General features: G+C 41.4%; 1 protein-coding gene and 1 long non-coding RNA gene across 3 annotated transcripts in view; both read left to right on the forward strand.

Annotated features, from left to right (window-relative positions):
• Positions 1-21: 21 nt before the first annotated feature.
• LOC121665269 lies at positions 22-13748 on the forward strand. The gene is made up of 3 exons (XR_006016303.1): positions 22-230; positions 9865-9980; positions 12767-13748. It is a non-coding gene; the product is annotated as an uncharacterized LOC121665269 (long non-coding RNA).
• Positions 13749-17540: 3792 nt separating this feature from the next.
• Positions 17541-21798, forward strand: part of DACH2 (dachshund family transcription factor 2) — a 249477-nt gene continuing 245219 nt past the window's right edge. Inside the window, exon 1 of one of the 2 annotated variants that reach the window (XM_042029275.1) lies at positions 17541-18096. In XM_042029275.1, coding sequence (XP_041885209.1) covers positions 17609-18096 — 488 coding nt within the window. In that variant the 5' untranslated portion in view covers positions 17541-17608. The remainder of the gene's footprint in view (positions 18097-21798) is intronic. The other variant, XM_042029274.1, reaches the window with a different exon arrangement.

The following is a 21798-nucleotide window of genomic DNA, read 5'->3' on the forward strand; positions in this document are numbered from 1 at the left end:
CTGCCGAGGTTCCGGCGGCGCGCGAGGGGCGGCCCCGGCGGCGGGAGCGGAGCTCTGAGGGGCCCGCGGGGAGCCGGGGCTGCTCCTGCTCCGTCCGCTTGGAACCCGCCAGCTCCTCGGCTTCAGCATCCCTCACCGCTCTGCCGTCCTGCCCAGCCACAGAACGAGTCCTTACCTGCTGTGCAGGAATGCTGCGGGATACTTAAATATACAAGCACCTACATCCATCAGTAAGCTTCTTAAATACAGTTACATGGCGGCATTCCACATACTGAGCGAAACGTAAATCGCTTCAATGCAAGCACGCGTATTTTTGTATGACTTACGGGTCGGTTTGAGGAAGAAATTCTTAAATTCTTCCCTGTGAGGGTGGTAAGGCCCTGGCACAGGGTGCCCAGAGCAGCTGTGGCTGCCCCTGGATCCCTGGCAGTGTCCAAGGCCGGGCTGGACGGGGCTTGGAGCAACCTGGACACTGGAAGGTGTCCCTGCCCATGGCAGGAGTGGAACTGGATGGGCTTTAAGGTCCCTTCCAACACAGCCCATCCTGTGGTTCTCTGAACTCCACTGAAGTTCCTTGGATGACCGTTTCCGCAGAAACAACAAATTTCACTTTTGTTATTTCCCCTGCATATTCACTGTTTCCAAAACAATTTCTATTTTTTCTTTAGTCTTGTTGCTCACTATTCCTTGTTAATATAGCCAAGAAAATATTTCCATCATTATTTCAAAAAGTTTCCTTCCCTCCAATTGCAATATTTTTTCGTTTAGCCCCCACGTTGAACACAGATTTAAAAAGAAAGTTCTTAGAGTGTTAGTGTTAGTTAGAAAGTGTATCAGTCATTAATCTTATGTCCTTTCTTGTTAATTAACAGATACATTAGACTCTACTATGTTCTCTGCATGCAAAACCCTATTTTTCTCAGCTCATTAATGAACTCTTTCTTTCCCTCTGAAGCCCCTCTTCCTTCACCTTACAGAGAAAAGAAGGTGGAAACAGGGATAAAACCCAGAATCTCCTGGTTCAGTGTAGCGCCTCCCGTAACACCAGTCTAAGAACAGCAGGACTAAAACCACAGATTTGGAAGAGCCAGATACAGCAATGTAGGCAAAATAACCCAGCACAGAACACCTGTGCCAGAATATGCTAGAAATTTCTGGAAAGTTTTTATTTTGCATTTAATGGCTTATATGGCTTTAAACTAATCTCTTAATATTATTCATGGTGTATGATTATATTAAAGTCTTAGCACCTTAAATCAATAATAACAATAAACCAGCTAGCAGCCTGTTAACACCTTATTACAAGCTCCTTATTCACATAGCAAAAGAATAGCGAAAATAGTAAAAAGTGACTAATGGAAACCAGAGGCCACGTTGCCCCTGTGGTACTGCCAGACGTGCTAGAGCAGAGTGCAGCACAGAAAACAGTCTAGCAGGAAACATCCGACAATGCCAGAACAAAAATAGAGATTTAAACATCAGCACTTGATTACTGTGCTGACAAATATGTAGCAGAGAAAATGACGAGTTATGAATTCAGATAGAAAAGGGGTAAGATCAAATCTTACGTTCCTTATATTTATGTTTCCAAGTGTCCCACAGAGATTTTGATTAAAACTTCCATTCTGCAGCTCCCATGCAATTCTGCGAACGGAGCTGTCGTTTCTGCTTTTTAACATGTAAAAGAAATATAGCTCCAGAATTCTCACAATGCTGGATCATCCCTGACCTAAATGTCTTGTGCTGAGGAACAAAGCATCACTATATTGGTTAGATAAGACAAACTCCCTTTGCACATCCTTTTCCTACTGAGGAAAGGCACACTCAGGAAAGTATAACATCATCATGAAACCCTTTTGTTACTGTTGAATATAATTCTAGGACTGCACTGGAGCAGAGCTATTTCACTGTCAATGTCTTACTGTTTCTCAAGTGCTTAAGTATTTATCCCACCACAAAATGCTGTTGTTTGGTGTTGTGAGTTCCTGTTAGCTTCATTCATAAGATGCAATCAGTGCAATCCTATTCCGTGATGACAGTCATTATCCACTGGACCAGAAGTCCTCCTTAGTACTATTTATTTGACAAAAATGATTATTCAGGATCTTTAACTGCAAGGTTTGTCAGTCCCACACAACACCAAAATATTTCTCTGTAGCTCTATCAGCAAATGTAGAAGTGAAATATGTAAGTATGAATAATTTTTATGAAAATTTCATGGACCTTGAGAAAATGTCTTGCCATGTTTTTCTCTTTAGCTATTTAATTGCAATGTCATATTAACAGAAAGCAGCATACCCAATTCTGCATGGATGAATAAGCACATTCAATAAAGAAGATTTAACAGAGTAAATCAAACACTGGATTAAACATTTTCTGCATAACAGACCACAAAATGGGCATTCATTTTACCAATAGATCCTCTACATTAGAAACAAATAGAAATGCACACCAACGTAATTAAACTGCACATCCTGTGTCCTGATTACTGAATTTCCCCAATATTTTGTTAAACTAGGTCTCATCAATTAGAATTGCCAAAATGCATTCCAAAATGCATGCTGAAAAACTGAGCGTAATTTTTTTAAACATTTGGATTCAATAAATTTTTCTCTGTTTTATGAAGTAATTCTTCCGTATGTAATCCTACATATTGCAGAGGATTTATACAGAACGTTTAGCAATACCAATTCAGAAAGGCATACAAAGATCCGTTTTAAGATCTCACTTTTAGCAGTTTTAAATACTTTTTCTGACAACTTTTCCACCTTTGATTTCAACCAAAACATCTCTCATAAAAACATGGTGTTTTACTTCATAACTTTTATTTGGGATTTTCACATGTTCATAGAACTACCGTTGTTACTTTAAAGTCTGTGTTGTTAATATCTATCAAAACGCTTTTCAGAAGTACAGTAATCTGAGCAAAATCTCATAAGCTCTGGAAGCGTTTTTATTTTCCCAGGTAGGAACACTGAAGCCCAAAAGAAAATCAGGAAGAATCAGCATTAGAATTATGGGGTTTCTAGTTATCTCAAAATCTGTCTCCCACCATTTGATCAAATGTTTCTTCCTCCTAAAACAAACAGCAAATGCTTCATATTCACTATGATGAATTTTAATTTTTTTTTGAGTTATGTAGTCTCTTTATCCTGCAGTGATCTCATGTGTGACATCTCATTATTCATTCTATTATTCCCTCAGTGGATACAGAATTTAATTCTCCTTGAGTACCAGTTTGAATAAGGATCAGCAGCAGGATCGGGCCTATTAGCTGCTTTAAACATCTAGTGAATAACCTGATTTATCCCAACTAAATGGCTCATTAGTTCAGGCAGCAAGGCAGTGTTTGTGTGTTGCTGCAGTTGTGCGTGGTTTTCCTCTGGAGTTTGCAGTTCCACAACTGGCACCCACTCACGCATGCACCACCCTGATTGTTGATTAACCACAGGAACAGCCTCGCCACACTCAGGCATGTTTGGGAAAAAATTATTTGTTTCCAAATTTATTCTAAACTCTCAGACAACCTTTATTCCAACTTCCTCTTTTTTACCACTGGCTGAGTTGTTCTTCCTCTCACAGCTTGCAGTGGTCAGTCCCAATTGTGCCCATATAACTTGTGTGATATTAGTGGCATTAGACCCTAAACTGCAAATTCTCAGTCAGATGCGGACACTCAGTTCCCATGGATGGATGAATACTCCTGTGATACAGGCCTTGGTAGATCAGTGACCTGAATATATTTTAAAAACTGAATAATTAAACCCACATTCTCTACCTGAAGAGCACTGAAACTCATTTTGAAGTTGCCCTTTTGATTACTATGATGTGTGTAAATTATAGGATTGCTTAGAGAGACTGGAAAGAGAATTACATGTCACTTGACTTCTGTAACCATGCAAGGCAAAGAATCTATTTTTTCAATCTTTATTTAATAACATTCTGCAAAAATTCTGTAGATTTCTCATGGCAATCAAAATTATCTTGTACAAAATGAGCACAGAGGAGAAAACCCAGGATCATAGCTCTGATCAGGCTGCTCTGCCCAGAGTAACTGGCAGAGTATGGAAAGAAAGTTCCACTACAGCTACATTAAGAATTACCTGTAAGTTTTATGGGTTTCCTAAAACTACAGGTGTCCAGGAAGAAGGAGAGAGTCCTTGCAGCCCCAAAATTGAGGTTGGTTCAAAATCCAGGATGCTACAAAGCAGAGTTTAATGCTTTCTGTCCTGGTGGTTCCACTATTTGTACATTCCAGCATCTAAAAGTCTTGGTCAATTATGATACTTCAGAAAGTGTCAGTAAGCACCAGAAAAAAGACATGGACTGGACATATAAGACTGCTGTACGAAGTTGTGTAATAAATCAAGATTCATTAAGATTACGATTTATTGAGATTTAAGGAGGATGAAGTAAAGATGGACAAGTATGTCTAATGACATTCAGTTACTGCCTTACTTCATTTGCAATATTACTTGAAGCAGTTTTATTGCATAGTAAGGTTTTCAGTCTTGTGTTCTCTGAGTTTAGGAAAATTGTACCTTTTCCAGCACATCTGGAGACTGTAGCTTATGTAAGAAATTAATCTCTTTTCTCTGGAAATATTCCCATTCTTTTATATATTGCATTTCTTTTATTCATCTCTTTTGACTTGTTGCCAGTTTATGAATACAGGTCCTTCAGCCATTAGTGCATATTCCTACTTCATTACAATCAGCACAAGTTCTACCATGCAAAGTTCAGCCTCTACATCCCGGTCTTTTCTGTTTGATTAACAAACCACAATTACAGCTGAAGGTGAAATGTATATTGCCTTAACCAGGAGATAGGAGCAGTTATTTCATTTCACCTAATTTGTATATATGTATTTAAAAATGTGCCCATACAAATACTGAAAAAACCCCAGGAATTAGTCTGGGAGATGGAGGATACAGAATATGAAACAAAATAAAGCAGCCACAGATTGGAAATCTTGCATTTCCCAATTTGAAGAGAATGACATGTGCAAGATTATTGAGTATTTTTTAAACAGCAGCATTCTCCAGTCTTGAAAATCATAAATGGCATCTGGCTGAAATGAAAGAAGAGGATAAACCAAGACTTTAAGTTCTGAAACTGATAAAGGTCCCTTAGGAAACTCCCCATAAATATTATGATATAATTAAAAGGGTTTAAAGTAGTCCATAAAGTAAAGGAATTGATGTGTCTCATATGCAGTATTTTTGCCTAGACTTCACCAGAGAAACCATAAACAAAAGACTATAAAGGCCTCAGCTGAAATGAGTTCATGCCAGCTGGGATTCTTGTGAAGACATACGTGTCACCAAGGACTCCAACACCAAACTGTAGCCAAGAGATATCTGAAAGTTAGGAATGAGTAACAGCCAGGGACCAACTTTCAGGTAGAGCAGGCTACTGGTGATAGCACTGGTAAAAATCAAATTAATAGAACAACTATGTTGGAAATTACGGAAGCAGGTGAATAAAAATGGTAACACAAACACTATTCTTACTTTGAGAAAGTCTCTGTTGGAGGCCGATTTGCCTCAGTTCCGATGCTGGCTCTGTCAGGGCTCCACTTGGAGCTCTGTGTAAGAGCAGAGATTTAGTTTGGGCTTTGCTGCTGCAGTGGTGGAAATTTAACATTATCTGAGGGTACACACAGCCAGGGAGGGGCTGCCAGACCCTCTTCATCTGTTTCCTCTGAAAGGGCATATATGGAAATATCTGTCAGCTGCAGGAGGGTGACTTGGGGACAAATTTAAGTTGTGAAAGGGCTGTGGCTAAAACGAAAGCTATCAGCTTATAAACCAGGAGTATGTGTAATCACCTCTTTAATAAGTGAATTTACAAAACCCATATACAGCAAAGGGCTCCTTATTGAGCATTTCCCTCCCAACATTACAGTTCAAGCAAGTTTGGTGTTTAAAATACTCTGTTTAGGATTCGAAAACCAGAGAGTAGCAATAGTGGTGCACTGAAATTTTTAAGGCATTTGAAATGAGATTATACTCAGCTTGCTTACAGAAATGAGAATAACTCTTGTTTTTCTTTCAAAAGTTGTAAACTGGTGCCAGACTGTATGTATGTGTGATGCTTTTGAGAATTCAGGATGGACACTTAGGATTTAACATCCATTTTTCATTAATCCAAACATAGTACACTCCATTTAAATGCCGCCTTTTCTTCCGCAGAAGAGAAGACATCCACGTTGCACTTATTAAACTTTAATTAAACTATATGTCTAGGAAAAGAATGCTCCTACTCTAAACACTATGTGGACCAGCTACATTGAACTATTTAATGTTTTTATAAGATGGTTGCAGTTTAATCTGTTTTCAGGGGGCAATGCACCTGAGCATTGTAGCATATCTGCAACCTGAAATTCAACCCCATTGCCTTGATAACAGGGTGTTCTCCAGGGTGTGTGTCCCCAGAGTGATAACGTGCAAAATGAAAACAATAAAAGGTCAAATCTTGTCGTCTGAATGAGAAATGTAACAAATCATAATGTACAGTTCTCATTAGAAAGTTGTTTGTTTGTTTGTTTAGTCTTAGCATCATGTTTTTCAGGGTAAGATGTTGACTGAGCAGATCCCAGATCCATGCAGTACTCCCAGTTCTTTGATAAGGTTACTTCTCCAGGAGCAGAGTAGTTATTCCTAGAACTACAACCACCTCTCTCAGGCATTCTGCACTGCAGACTCTCTAAGGGCAGCAAGGAGACTTTGAGCCATTATACTTCACTTCAGCTCTGTGCCTGAAATGATTCAGAACCCAGAAAGCAGAACTAATGGAAGCACAACATTCCCTCCCCCTTTTTGTACCTCCTTAGCACCTAAGGAGCAGCACTTCCTCCTCTGTTTGATGGAGTAAATAAAGGAATATGCTGTGGCTCCTCACACTGGGAATATTAATTCTATATAAAGACCCTTATTTTGGCCCTTCCATTAAGCCAGAAGAGACAGAATTTCCCCCCCCCACCCCGCCTTCAGAAGAATGCTGTGCTGTTGTCAATGTTGAGGCAGATTATTAGGAAGATTTGCAAGAGTAACTACTTTAAATGGCCACATTCATTTTAAAGAAAAGAAATATAATTGGTATTTGCATAGAAGAAAATGGATGAATTTAAATTTTAGTTGATTATAATTATTGTCATCATAATCATCATCATTATCTTTGTATGTCTAAATGACTGATTCAAAGAAGAATTTTTAACACATTTCACATGTCAGTGCAATTCTTTTCTGTTTTGTGCTTTAGTGTTTGGGGTTTTTAATTTGCTTTTTTCAGTCTGAACTTTGCATGGAAGCTATTGTAATCTTCTTAAAAGGTGGAAAAATGTTTCAAAAGAAGTCAAATCTATAAGTACTACATACATCCTTTTTTTCCCAATAAAATGTAATCAAATTGTACAGAAAAACAGGTCCATAAATACTGTGAGATGGCACTTTGAAATGCTCTTAAGAAAGAGATTGTAAATAGTGAGGTGCTACCTAAATCTGGCCTTTTGAGCCAGACAAGGGATGTTAAACAGGGATAGTTGCACACAAATTAGTAGGTGACCTAATCGAAGTGGTAGTGCATCCAGATGAGGGTAGCATTCCAAAAGTCCATTAATGAACTGGAACTGTATGTAGACACTGAGCTCCTAAAGATTTTCAAAGTTACTAATAATTGTTTATATCTCAATACTATGGATACTGATGCAGCTGGGATTTAATTCTGTATTCCCTGGTAATGTTGCTACAGTAAACTGTGTGTATTCAACTAGTAAATCTATATTGTGTGAGTTTATCAGTATTGGCAGTTATGAACAGTTCAGATCCACAATATTTGTTGGTGAAAGCAGTTTCCTTTTTACTGAGTTTATATCACATCAAAACAGAGATGAGCAATCAAGACTACAAAGGCCATATATTGTGCATAGCAAAATAAAAGTTTCATAATTTCCATTTCCCTGATGACTTTGAAATGACTATGAAAAGCATTTTGCCGCAGAGGGATCATCATAGCTGGTGTGATAGCTGCAATTCCTGATACCTGGCATCTGTGAAAAACAGGGCTTGATCTTCCAGAACTTAACCTTTCGTGTTACTTCATTTTATTTTGTCCCTTTACTCTTCCATGAGGATCAGTGAGCCAAGTGCTAAAATCCTGTTTCTGACCAGGGTTACTGTGACTTGTGGAAACAGCTGCTCCCTGCAGTCTTGCAGATGGCAGTTTCCTGATAGCCTCTTTTCAGATGGCTTCCTGCATGACAAGGAATTCCCTAAATAGGAATTGGTAAGATGGATTCTATGGGAAGCCTTACTTGTCTTTGTTCAATTAAGTTATGGTGTCTTTTTTCCTATTTTCTTGGGATGAATAGAAGCATGTTCATGACACTACACAAAAAGATACCTTAAAAAACATGCTTGGAGCTGTAAATACTCACAGATGAGATGCCTCTGTCCAAGAGAAGGAGTGAGAGAGAGCCTATTGGAAGGATTTTCCTGAGTGGCTGCTGTTAGGCAGAGAAATGGTCAGAAGGACTGACAATTGATGAGCTGCAGCACAGCTGTGGAAAACTTCTGGCCAAAAGACAGACTTGAAGTTTCCTCACTTTTGTCCAGGAATTTGAATTTTTAACATAAATTTTGTATTGAAAAGGATTGCACTGAAAGATGCTGGATTCAAGTAAGTTTCACTTAATGGAGAATACCAGCAAACCCAGGATTCCTGGCTAATTTCATGCACTGAAGTGACCACAGTGTGTTCAATCAACATTCATTACTATAACAGCAAAGAAAATTGGTGTGTGAAGTTCTATCACTCTAAGCAAAACCATTTTTTTATTTTCAACAGTTTTCTTAAATTCTATTGATTATATAAAATTAAGCACTATCTCAAATAGAACTCCCAGTTCAATTTTTAAAATTTAAACTACACTGTACATTTACATTTTAGGGAAAAAATACTTACATTGCAAAGTCTCTATTAAACCTTGCTTTATTCTATATTTGTTGACCTTGTGGGAAAAAAAAAGGGGAAGATCTTGTCATATTTAAAATCATCATGGAATTAAATTGTAAGACATCCCTTCAGAAAAAAATTCCGAAGAAATACTTTTGGTTGACAATGCTCCTCAATGCAAAATACTCTAAAATTCATAATAGTAATGAAAGATACCAGCCATGGTCTCCCAGGATACTAATAAGTTTTAACATTATAGATATGGGTAAAGAGAATTTTCAAAAACTCAAACTACAGGATGGTTGTGCATTAAATCATTATGATCACAGGTGTTCCAACCTGTACTTTTAATTCATGGCCTGATCATCTTTATGCCTCCACAGGTCACTGGTAATTCCATCAGAAAGTCAATGAAGTTAAAGCATATAAAGCCAGGTTTATGTAAGATTACATATTTTTTGTGGGTTATCAGTGTTTGTCACATCAACTTTGATGTGAAAGTAAAAATGGAGGAAAAAAAGAAGATAAAGGCAATAATGTCTCCTGAAGATGAAGAAAGACACTTCTTTTTTCATGTGATTTTATCACTTTATCCGAAACTCACAGAACATACTGAGACACAGAGATTGGTCAAGTTAAAAACAAAACCTGCTCTTAAACATTTGATTCTCATCTCACTCTCATCTCCTTTAACTGAGATTCAGAGAGACTCAATTCTACTGTGGATTCAGCCTCACCAGGTCGGGCTTTGTGGTGGGTAAAACAGCAGAATGAGTCCCCAAGGAGGCCTTTCCCTCCACTTCCTGTAAAGAACTGTGGAGTGTCCTGTAGCTAATTTCATTAAATAGTTACTTCTATTAAAAAAAATTAAAAAAGAAGGTTCATTATATTTTTTTCAACCTCTTTCAGAGCTGTGAAAAGGATGACCCAAGAGCTGGCAGAGTGGCAGGAAGGCCTCAGGACCAGGCTCACTCCTCATGGAGTTAAAAAATAGATGAGAATTCTGAAGGAGAGGCTTTTGCAAGGTTTCTGTGAAATCAGGAGCCAGCAGTTGTGTAGATCACTGGCCTGAACTTCCCTATACCTGTCTTCTATTCTCCCTAGACTGTCTTCCTATTTCCCTATACATCCCAGACCTCGTATTAGGTAGGATTTTTATTCCCCTAAGGGAGTGTGAGGTAGAACATCCTGGACTTCATCAACTTCAAACAGTATCCCAAATGAAAGTATTTATCTATTTTTAAATTTGCATTCTAAGTGAAATGCTTCACACCTGCCCAGGCACCTGGTCCAGGGATCAAAGGGTCAAAAAGGCATGTACTGCCTCAACCAGTTTGGACCAGTTCCATTGATTTTTACTCTGAACTCCAGACTGATTTCAGTAAGAACTGGCAGCACATATTGATATTACCTTATGGATTCCAGAAGAAATTGTAGTGTTTGAAAAGACAGTATCATAAAATTGATGTACAATGCAAAATACCCATTGATCCCCATTTGTGTCAATAAGATTTCTATAACTTGAAGATGGTAAAACACTGAAGTGTCTGGTCGTATCCAAGGTAAAAATACCACTCACTTCCATGGAAACAGAAGCAGGCCCAAATTATGAATACTAAAATATTATCTGAGTAATGAAGTATTTAAATCTCTATTATTTCATTACTGGTTTGGATATTAAAAAGTCAAAGTATCTATAGAATTTTAATATATGGTAATTTCTTAATATTTACGCTCATGCTTATAAAAGATCTGGACTCCTGAATGATGCAAATCAATTATCCCTGTGTGTGTGAAATGCTGTAACAAGATCAATGAGACCTGAACACAAGGAGGCATCTTAGGATAACAGCTGCAGATGCACACATTCTGTGGTAGAAACCAAACAAATGAACACACACTGCTCACCCTGATGGTTCTCCCTCCCCCACAGAAAATCCCTGCCATTACCCTGCCCAACTGTAAATGCATAAAAGGAAAACCAAGTAAGAGCAGGTAGCAGTCAGGATATCAGCACAGGCAAAGTGCAGTAAATGGTCACTCCTAGAGCCGAGGTAAAAGAAATGCTTTGCATTCAGGTTGGGAATTCACTTTAGATGGGACTTAATGGTCAGACTCTGCTTACAACCAAAAGCTGTACAGTTAATGGCTCTATGGAAAACTGCAAGGATGGATCTTTACTGCCTAAAATACATATTGGTTTTAAAGATGAGCTCAAGATGATTACTTTCACAATATTAATAATTCCCCCAATTGGATTTCCACAAAGTAGATTCAATAAAATACTGAAAATATTTAGTCAATAAATCAATTTCACTTCCACTGAGTCTGGATATCTATAAATTTTTTTCTCATTGATAAAATTCTGTTTATGAAAACCTATTTTCAAGGAAACGACTCCTAAGATTTTTATTGGAAAATGCTTTGCAGTTAAAACAGAAATGAGAATTAATGGAAGGGCCACATGAGCCTTACATGTATTTAAAAAAAAAAATCCCACAAACTTTTTTTTTGTTACTTGAAGTAGAATGTGATGTCCATGTTTAAAAATACCAAAAAAATGTAAAGAAAATTAAATACCTTCTTATCCCACTAGATGGTGGTGCCTTCAGATTAGGGCTCAGATGCTCAGACAGACAGAGCCGGAAAACTTTTGCTTTCTTTAACTGACCTGTAAATGTGGAGAGTGAGAGATGAGGTTAATCATGTTCCTCTGGGAATAGTAACAAGCATTTGGGTATAATGACTTACTGAATATATTGGAGTACATGGATTTGTGTCCACAGTGCTTTGCTATGAAGTGTGTTTTAACTTCAGTACACATCTAATAGTATTAACTTTTCTTCCTGAAGAAGAAAAGGTGCAAACAATATTGAACCTTAATGATGATTGTATCTTGTGTAAAACAGCTTTGTTCCACCAAGGACCTGGTCCTTTTGCTGCCCTCTCTCCTCAATCGAAATCCAGATTAAAGTGGGGGATCATTAGCAATGACTGCATCTTGTATTCATGGATTTCATGGGAATAAGTTTAAAAGTAGCACTCACATTTTTGTATGACAAATGTACGGCTAGCTTTCAGAAAAGGTATTTACACATCCGTTAGACAGAAAGTGATAGTGCCAAACATGGCAGGTCACATCTCTGCAGTGATAACACAAGTGACATTTTGATGAATAGGAAAAGTAGATGGGACCTTGTTTGAGAGAGTATGTTTGTGCTTTAGTTATCTCAGGCTCTGTAGTAAATGGTCACATCCTTCATGTCTCACATAAAGCTTGAGCTGCGAGCTCAGGGCAGGTTCTGTGAACTGCAGAAATTATCTCAAGGGCTGCATTTGTCGAGGGCTGTCCAAGAGGAGGCCCCAAGTCGCGCTCAGTGCATGGAGGGAGCCTGGAGGCGCTGGCTCACGCCAGGCTGGAGCGAGGTTAGAGCACACAGAGTATTAAATGTGCAACTCTGCCAGTGAGCAGCCAGCAGTCCTGCCCACACAGGCTCTCCCAAACCAGCCACAGTTCCCTGTGTCCAGAGCAAGCCATGGGGACAAACTGCTAGGTGCACACGGTTGTTCCCGAGACCACCCTCCCAAATATGTGCAAAGTAGCCAGTGATCAGTCAGAAGCAATGTGTGAGACTTGCACTGGAAAAAATAAGTCTGGACTGTTTTCATTTTGCTTAAATATCATGATGCCCATTGTTAGTATGAAAAATTTAAGATTAATATTAAAAACTGTTTTGTGGATGAAGAACACAAAGTTCTAGTTCTAGTCAGGTAAGCTCTAACATTAAGCTTTCCAATTTTCTTTTTACAGATAGTGTGATGGTACAGAAAAGTTAAGGATGACCGTGTGTGTCTTGGAAAAGACAGCATTAATCAAGAACCCCAGACTTCTTTTGTTGTCCATAAGTGTTGTTGCTCAGGGGGTTTTACTCACATCACCCAAGTGGTCATCCCATTTATAATACCTGAAGTCATCTAGAAACCAGCCCTCCTTCTGGCACAGTTTGATCTGTGCTTATTTGCTGTATGTTCCATTCCATTTATTCTGTTCCTCCCAGTCTACTCTTTCACTTTTTGATTCCCATGTTTGCAACATCTCCTCAATTTGCCATTTCTGTTGCAGGTAACAATCACCAGCAGCACAATATGTCGCATTAGTGTGACCTCCAAGAAAGATTACAGACCCCATAGTCCAGAGACTTCCACATAAGAACGTCACAGCCAAAAAAAGGCATCATCTGAGACTTTTTAATGAGCACTTAGCAGGGAATTCCTTTCTGTATCTTAGAGGACTGAGGCAGAAAAATGGATACAGAAATGGATGTGAATACCTCGTTCTTCTGCAGAGCTTTCCTTGTTTTGCATGTTGCATTTCTAACATGCAAAACAATGAAATCTTCCCAACTGTATTAGGGAGAAAGGATCAGCTCTTACTTTCTCTAGAAAGGTGGGCAGGATTTTCTGAAATCCTAAAGAAGCAAAATTCACTCCAATCATTGTTACATGCTGCCATTAAGGGTTGAAATGCAGCATTTGCCAAGAGTGCAAGTTCCTTTATTTGATCCCTTTGACTGTACCAGTATAACTGCCAATCACAGGAAATACCTCTAATAACTCTTCCTTTTACTTAATAAGGAATACCACATCTTTAAAACATTAGAAACAGATGTCACTGCATTACTTCACTGCTGATGTATGTAATAGAAATGACACACTAATTAATTTAATGCAGTATAAATGTACTGATTATTTATCATGGCTGACAATAAAATTATGAAAACATTCAATTACAATCAGTGGTAATTCATTATTTATTGATTCTGCGTTATGCACACATTAATACAATACATTTAATCACCTAAGAGAAGGGATCATTTTTCTATTGATACTTAGACATTTAGATTCATCAGTTTTATGTAAAATCCTTGATGTTTAGGTGGGAAGTTTTAATCCACAATTCCAAAAAAAACTCAGCTGAAATGTCAGAACTAAATTGAATACAAGTGTCAAGTACGAGTGCGTCTAGAAAAATGTGGGCACAAAGAATGACACACTAATTTCAGTCTCTTTCTCACGTCAGTGGCCTACATTTGTTAATGTAATTGTGGGTACTCTTTCTCAAGGAATCCAAGGCATTAAACATTAACCCAGCAAAAAGCTAATACTGTTTTTTCTTCCTTTTCAAGCCGTTACTCAGAATTAGCACCATCAGGGCTTTGCATGCTCAGGACGTAAGCTCAGAGCTCACTAGGGCAGGTTACCAGCCTTCGACTGGGCCCTGCGAAATTTCATTGTTAAGGATGAGAAGATTGTTGTGACTCAGACTCCAGTTGTGTTGGAATTCAGAAAAAAAAGGTGTTTCATTTCGTTACAATTAGGGTGCATTGCAAATGCATCTTCCAGTTATTTTTTATCCTTTATTTTGGACCCGAAGTTACCTCTGACCTTTGTAAACCTATGTTCGCATTTATTCCCTCCCACTTATTTTAGGGGCAATCCAAGTTCTTTACTAAAAAGTAGTATTTTTTTCCTATAATCTACCCACATTGGACATACCTCTATGAAGTCCGTAAAAAATATATATATATATTAAAAAAAATCACATTGTGATATCTATGGAATTTCTATTTTTATTGTCCTCCCTCGTGTTCGGCTACAGGAAACTGAGATGAAGCACAAGTATCACTATTGAGCTCTCCAGTCTTCTCTAAACAAAATTACTATTTTTAGTTAATACCCTACTGCTTCACTTAGAAAGCTGTCATTAGATTTTCTCAGTATCTCCCCCTCGTCAGGTGTGTCACCCACCATTTTCTCCCTGGATCCCATGGAGAGCAGGAGCCATGTTCATGCCAGCTGGCAATAAGTAATTTCCAGAATGCTGTTGACTGGGGCTTTCCTCTCTCCTCCTGCGTCAGGGAAGAGCTTTTTCCCATTTCACTCCAATGGGGCATATGCAAGGATGATAAAAACAAAAACAAACAAACGGAACCTTTGCTTGACATCTTGCCATACAAACTCAGCCAATTTTCGTATAGGATCAATACACAATACACCAATATTTCTGTAGTTGCCAGTGTAAGAAAACAGAGTGTTCTGCGCACCAGTCAAAAAGGAAGAAAAATAATGAAACCTTACTTTAAAAATAATATTCTGAAATACTTATTTCAGCTATAGGGAGGCTTAGTAGTTTGTACACATTCAGATTACGTACTGCTGGACTCCATTCAAATAAACCATCTGGATACTTTATAACTGACAAGATATTACTGCATGATTGTTAGGCTTTAGTAACTCTGCCTTGTCTTTAACAAAATTACAGAGAAATAATAATATTCATAGCTATAGTTGATTTGTATATGCTTAGTTGAACTGGACAGCTGCCTGGCATTAATTCTCAAACCTTGAGCATTTTCTAAGTTTCAGAGCAGTTCTTCTCTCCATGGACAGTCACCTCTCAAGGATACTGCTTTTACTACAGCCTTTATGATTTTATATTGCTTCATGCCACTCCAACTCGCTGGGTGTTGATGCGCAAGGCTTCCTCTGGCCTTGCGAAAATTCGGTCTTATTTAGAAATATGTTTAGCTTATGGAAGACATTAAAGTCAAAAAGGGAAAGGAATTCTCATGGTGGATTTTGATTGTCGCATTAATCTCAAAGGGGAAAAAAAAAGTCTTTAAAAGGGCAGTGTTTGAATCTGATTTATTAAATCTCTTAATAGCAATTATGTTCAGAAAATTAATGCACCAAAGTTTCTATCTAAGTCAGTTATTTGTTATTTCTATAATTTCCAGTGTATAAATATCTCAGATGAGTTCAGAGCTTGATTGTACTGAATATTTTGCCAAAGTAAGTAGCTCCTGCCCCTCAGAGCTTCCGGTCTAAGATTTGAGCCTAAAAAGGTGTAGAAACTAGTTCAGAAAATATGAGAATTCTTATTGAAAGTATTAATTTAAACTAAGTTATGTGAAAATTCTGCCTTGGTTTCAGGCAGTGAGACCTAAAACCAGTGGCCAGGCTTCTCAGAACACATAAAATCAATGGGGAGAAGGGGAGGTTCCTCTGGAGTGTAATTTAAGATCATTTATGTTCACAAATATAGCAATTTAGTTAGCACACAGTCATCTTCTTTCATCTAAAATGGGATTACTCATAATGCAAAAACATTAAACTTCGCAGAGAAGGTGCCTAAAGAAGCAAGCCTAACAAAAGGAAAGAGAAGATGGCATACACAGGCACTGGAATCATGGAAATAGCTGAAATGCTCTGTTGGTATTGCTTGCTTAGTATCCACTTGAAAAAGTTTTGTTTATTCTCTTCTGCTTGCTTTGTTGAATGCCTTAGGAGAAAGCTAAAAACAACAACAGAAAAGGAGGGGAGTGAAAAAGTTAAAGGACCAGGAAAGAAGGAAAGATAAAGAATAAAAACCAGTGGGAACAAGCAGGCAAGAGGGATGTTGAAACACAGGAAAAACGGGAAGAGGGTGGGAAAAGAGGTGTGATGTAACACTGGGAGAGGGTGAGAAGCAAATAACCAATGTAGCCAGCGTGCCCTGGGTCTGCTGGGTGTCTGATCATCCTTCGGTTCCACTTGTTCAGGGACAAGGGACGCACAAGCCTTGGGAGTTCTTGTGTCACCTGCCCTGGATCAGGTGGAGGAGGCACAGGATGTGCCCGGCTCCCAGGATGTTCGTACACCGAGGTACCACACGGTGCTTCTGGAGGCTGCGGGAGGAGAGGGCCGAGCCCGTTGAAGCTAAAACACAACCGATGCCGCACCGAGGCTGGGCTTTTCAGAGAACTGCGTGCCAGACCTCCCGAAAACGGCCTTTGCCTGGTGCGAGTGACCACAAACTTCCACATCTCTCACACCTCCCTCCGTCCTGCTTGTGCCCGTCTCTGGAGGGGCTCGGCTTGCTTTAGGCCTGACTCAGAGGCCGCGGACCCGCACTCCTGTGCTGTGCCGGTGCCACGGCGCTTGGTGCGTTCCCGGTCCGCGTTTGTCTCATGTACCAAACGGAACCTCGCACCGCCACCCCCTCTCCCCATTCCCTTCAGCTGTGGCGGGGCACAGGTGTTTTAGCACTTACAAACGTGCCAGGGCGCAGCGACCGCTCCAACCCCCCGGGGAAGGGATGGGGACGGCCCCAGCACCGCCTCCCCTCCGCTCCCTTGCCTCAGAGCGCGGGGGAGCGCCCGGGGGACCCCCTCCCGGTCCGGGGACCGAGACCCCATCACAGCCTGGGGAGCAGGACCCCATCGCAGCCCGGGGAGCCCCGCGGGATCCCGTCACAGCTCGGGGAACGGGACCTTCTCCCAGCCCGTAGAGCAGGAGCCCCTCGCGGCCCGAGGGTCCCCCCCGAAACTTTGCCCCGAGTTGCGGGCGCAGGGACGCGCTGCCCTCGCTCTCTCCCGCCCCCCGCCCCAGGTGCGCGGCCGGCGCTGCCCCGCCCCGCCCGCGCCCGCAGCCACTCGCGGCGGTGGCGCTGGCGGCGGGCGGGGCGCATTGGCTGGAGGGCGCCGTCACTCTCCCCCGGCGGCGCTGGGGAGGGGTCTGGGCGCTGCGTGCGGGCGGCGGGAGCGCGGCGGTCCGGCGGCACCGCACGGAGCGCAGCGCGGGGCTGAGACAGCCGCGGGGAGCCGCGCCGGCCATGGCGGTGTCCGCGCCGCCCGTCATTGCCGCAACTTCCAGCGGCGGCGGCGCGGGGGGCTCGGCGGGTTTGTTCCGGGCGGACCCGCTGTACTCCAGCCCCGCGGAGTCCCCGCGCCTCACCAACAGCCTCGTCAACACTTTCCTCTCGGCCGGCGGCGGCGGGGCCGGCGCGGGCGGCGGTGGCGGCGGCGGCAACGAGTGTAAGATGGTCGACCTGCACGGGGTGAAGGTGGCCTCGTTCCTCGTGGAGGGGCAGGAGCTGATCTGCCTGCCGCAGGTCTTTGATCTCTTCCTCAAGCACCTGGTGGGAGGGCTGCACACGGTCTACACCAAGCTGAAGCGGCTGGATATATCGCCCGTGGTGTGCACGGTGGAGCAGGTCCGCATCCTGCGCGGGCTGGGAGCCATCCAGCCCGGCGTCAACCGCTGCAAGCTCATCACCAGGAAGGACTTCGAAACTTTGTACAACGACTGCACCAACGCGAGGTGAGCGCAGGCTCCGCTCTCGCCCCCGGCCGGCCCGCGGGGAGCGCAGCTGGGGGCGGGGGCGCGGGTCCCGGGGGAGGGAGGCGTGGGGGGCACCGAGGGGCTGAGGGGGAGCGGGGCTGGGATGCGGCGGTGCCGACATGGAAAACTTTCCCTGCTTCCATCAGCCCCGCGATGGCCGGCACCGCCGGGCAGCGGAGCGGCTCCGCGCGCCGGTCTCCAAACTTTTCTCCAAGCAGGGAAAGCCGATAGTTCCCGAAAACACTCCTTAAAAAAACCCCCGAAACACACAAGTTTCCTCCGTTATTGTTGTCCCGCTGAAAGCCGCGGCTGTGCTCCGGCCCCGGCGCTCCCGCGGGCGGTGCGGGCCGGGTGCCCGGGCAGGGGCTGCGGGTCCCGGTGCCCCGGAGCGGCTCCGCTCCCGCACTCGCAGCTCTGGAGCGGCCGCAGCCCCTGCCCTGCCCGGCTTCGGTCACCGAGCCCCGGATCCCTGCTGGGTCCTGCATACTTGGGGTTATAATCGTGGTTTGTGACCTCATGGCTGCTGCCTTTAGAAATGATAATGATCTAAATAAACACAAAACCCTCTCGGGGCTCGGCAGGAACACTGGTGCCGTGGGGCAGGGTGTAAGGCAGGGACTTCGGAGATGACATTCCCTGCTTCAGCAGTTGGTGAGGGACATCTCCAGAAACATTTGCATGTCAGTGTGCTGCTGCTTTCTGTGGCAGCAAACTTTCTTTACAGACGCTTTCAGCGAGCTTTGGGTACGATATCCGACCTGCAGCGTGCAAATGTTCAGTAACTTTGGGCTTTGTGTCGCTACTTCGACCTGCTTAGCACTGAGCGGGGGTTTTATTTTTTTAATAACAACTTTCTTAATTTCGTGCCAGTTCGGGGCCTGATCCTGCTCTTGCTGCTGTGAGCTGAAGCAGGAGCAGACCGGGCGTCATTCTTGAATGCAGTATTTGCTTTGTTTCAAATCACTTTATATTACAGGTGACGTTTTAGAGATTAATTCCTAGATATGTTAATACGAACTATGTGCTTTTTTTTTCTTGCTCTTGTTCTATGTAACACCTTCTCCCGCTGCCTATTTCAATGTGAGGCACCTCGATGACATCACACCTGCTGCTTTATTAAAGTGATGGGTTTGGAAGTAAGGTCTGAGACTTATATTAATTTTATTCATATACGTTAGATTACTAAGGGGCACATTTAGCATGTAAATGCTTCTGTGAAGTGTTTCTGAGACTCGACTAGCATGAAAGTTGATGGTTAAAGAAATACATCTCGTTAATTTCTGTGACCGTGCCAAAGTTTTCCATTAGAGAAATACAGGATCTGATTTGATGATGCAGCCTGTAGATGCAGTCTAATGATTTCTGCTCTCTTACAACCAGTGATTTAAAGTCTTGAAATGCTAAAGTGTTAAATGTTTAAAACTTGTATTTCACAACTTTTTTTTTTCCTTTTCTCTTTGATAAAGACTTATGGGCGTGATAGGATGAGGGAATGGGTAATGCAGGGAGCAGTGGGAAGGGTGGCCGGGGGAGCTGTAGGTGAGGAGCCGAGTGATGCTCCAGGAGGGCTGAAAGGAGCAGTCAGTGGAACGGAGCCCTGGTGAAAGGCTGGAGATCAGGCAGAGCAGTGTGAGGGGGCTCTTGCAGGGCAGAACCGCGTCTGACCCCAGGCAGAGCTCTCAGCTGAGACTCACACGTGTTGAATGTGCTTAAGCACAAGCTCTCCCCACCCTGCTATGAAAACATTTTATTTTTATCTGTTCAGGAATAGCAGATCCTTTTACATTTTGTTTGTTTATGCCTCATGAAAATGTCACTGGTTGGAAGAACCTGCTCACATCAATGTGTTTTGCATTCACGGTTTCAGGTGTAAGGCATGAGGAGTGTTATCAGCACACCTGAAACTTTGCTCAAGGATTGTAACTTAATGTTAATTGTATTCTGCCATGCTAATTAAATGCTTAATACCTCATTTTGTTTGCAGATTATTATTTCCCTTGAACAGTCCATACTTACTGGAGAGAATGTTGGGTAAAAATAGTTAAATACATGAATAATCTATTTATTTTTGTTTGCTGTGAAGTGACCTGGGGAGCACTGCAGTGCATGTTATCAAATCAAAACAAATCAAATACAGTAGAACTGTTAAAAGACATGCTCACAATATTTAGTTCTGTACCTGGAAAGTAAAGGCTTGAAAATACATGGTCTTTTAGAAATATTGCTCTCCACTCAGAAGACTGTGCATTGCTTTTGTAGTTAATTTTTTTTTTTTTATTTGATAGGGATTTATATCTGTATTTGTCTACTGTAGAAATGCTGCAGTACACTCAAGAGCTGCCAGAAAAAGCAGTAAGAAATGCTAGGTATTATTATTTTCACTGGTGGTTGACTTGTAAAAGTCGACGTCTCTTATGTTAGTGTGCACTTATAGTAAGTTTTTTAATTGGAATGCAAACCAGCAATTATAAATAACTAAAAAAAGAGAGAAATTCTATTTCTGCTGCTTACTCGACTGCATTTTTTTAGTAGAGTTTGTCTACAGAGCTAGTAAGAGCTGCAGAGAAATACACTCGTGGGCGAAAGTTTTTTGGTGTTTGTGTTCTGTAACAGGAGTTACTATGTCCAGCAGTTTTGACCTGTGTCTTTTTGTAGTACATTCACCTGTAATGTTTAAATTTTCATCAGCATGTTTACAGAATGTTCCTAAAATGTTTGTTGTTAGCCAGCACCATGCACTCTAATTTGCAAGCAACGTTTGTGAAATGAAACTAACTGCTCATTTCATTACAGGTCCCACCTTCAAGTGAGTACAACATAGCGACAAAATCTAGCTCCTGATGGGCAATACCTTAGAAGATCACTTAAATTATGGAGGCATGCTTAAATTTAGTAGTAAAGCATAACATTTACTTAACTAAAAAAAGCCAGCAAACTGTAATGAGGATTTATTTTTAAAATGAAATTTAAAACTGTAGTAAGAATGTGTTTATGATAGTGCATACGTCAATCCTGAAAAACAGGATTGTATGAGTATGATCACAACCTCTTCCGCAGGGTTCTATGTGTGATGGATGCTATTGACCACTAAAAAAGCATAGTGTTGGTCTGGATTATTCAGTGAATAGTCAGAACACTTTCCAGAAAAGAGCATTTCAGTGCATGGCATATTTTTTGTGATTTAAAGTAACCAGTTAAGCTAATATTTTGTATTACTTCGGCTATTCACAAACAATAAAAGGCATTAGAAATGAATTTAAGCAGTAAATGCAGACATTTAATTTTATGAGATAATGAGGGTCTAGTCATGTTGACTATTAAAAGCTACCCTATAGTCAGCAGTACTCTGTCTTTTATTAGGAGACTGATGTCAAGATTATAATTAAAGCAATCCAGCCATGTAGCACTGCACACAGCTTCCTGTATATTGATGGGAAATGTGGACATCTGATTGTCCATAAACTTCTAAGTGGATGTTTAGCTTGCATTCAGACTTGGCCAAATTTGTGAATTTTGGAGGTGTTAGCATTTTTAAATACAGAAAGATCAGTTTTTCAGTTGTCTTCCTTGGAGAGGAGGCTCACTTCAAACACTCTGGAGAGAGATCACTGGCAGAGTGCATTCTGCTTGAGATGGAGAAAGGAATTTTCCCACTTTCTGAGCAGTGCAGTTGTGCTTTTG

This window comes from Corvus kubaryi, unplaced genomic scaffold, assembly GCF_017639235.1.
Source record: "Corvus kubaryi isolate FWS band 111438036 unplaced genomic scaffold, C.kubaryi_AGA036_p1.0 37322, whole genome shotgun sequence".
NCBI classification, from domain to species: domain Eukaryota; kingdom Metazoa; phylum Chordata; class Aves; order Passeriformes; family Corvidae; genus Corvus; species Corvus kubaryi.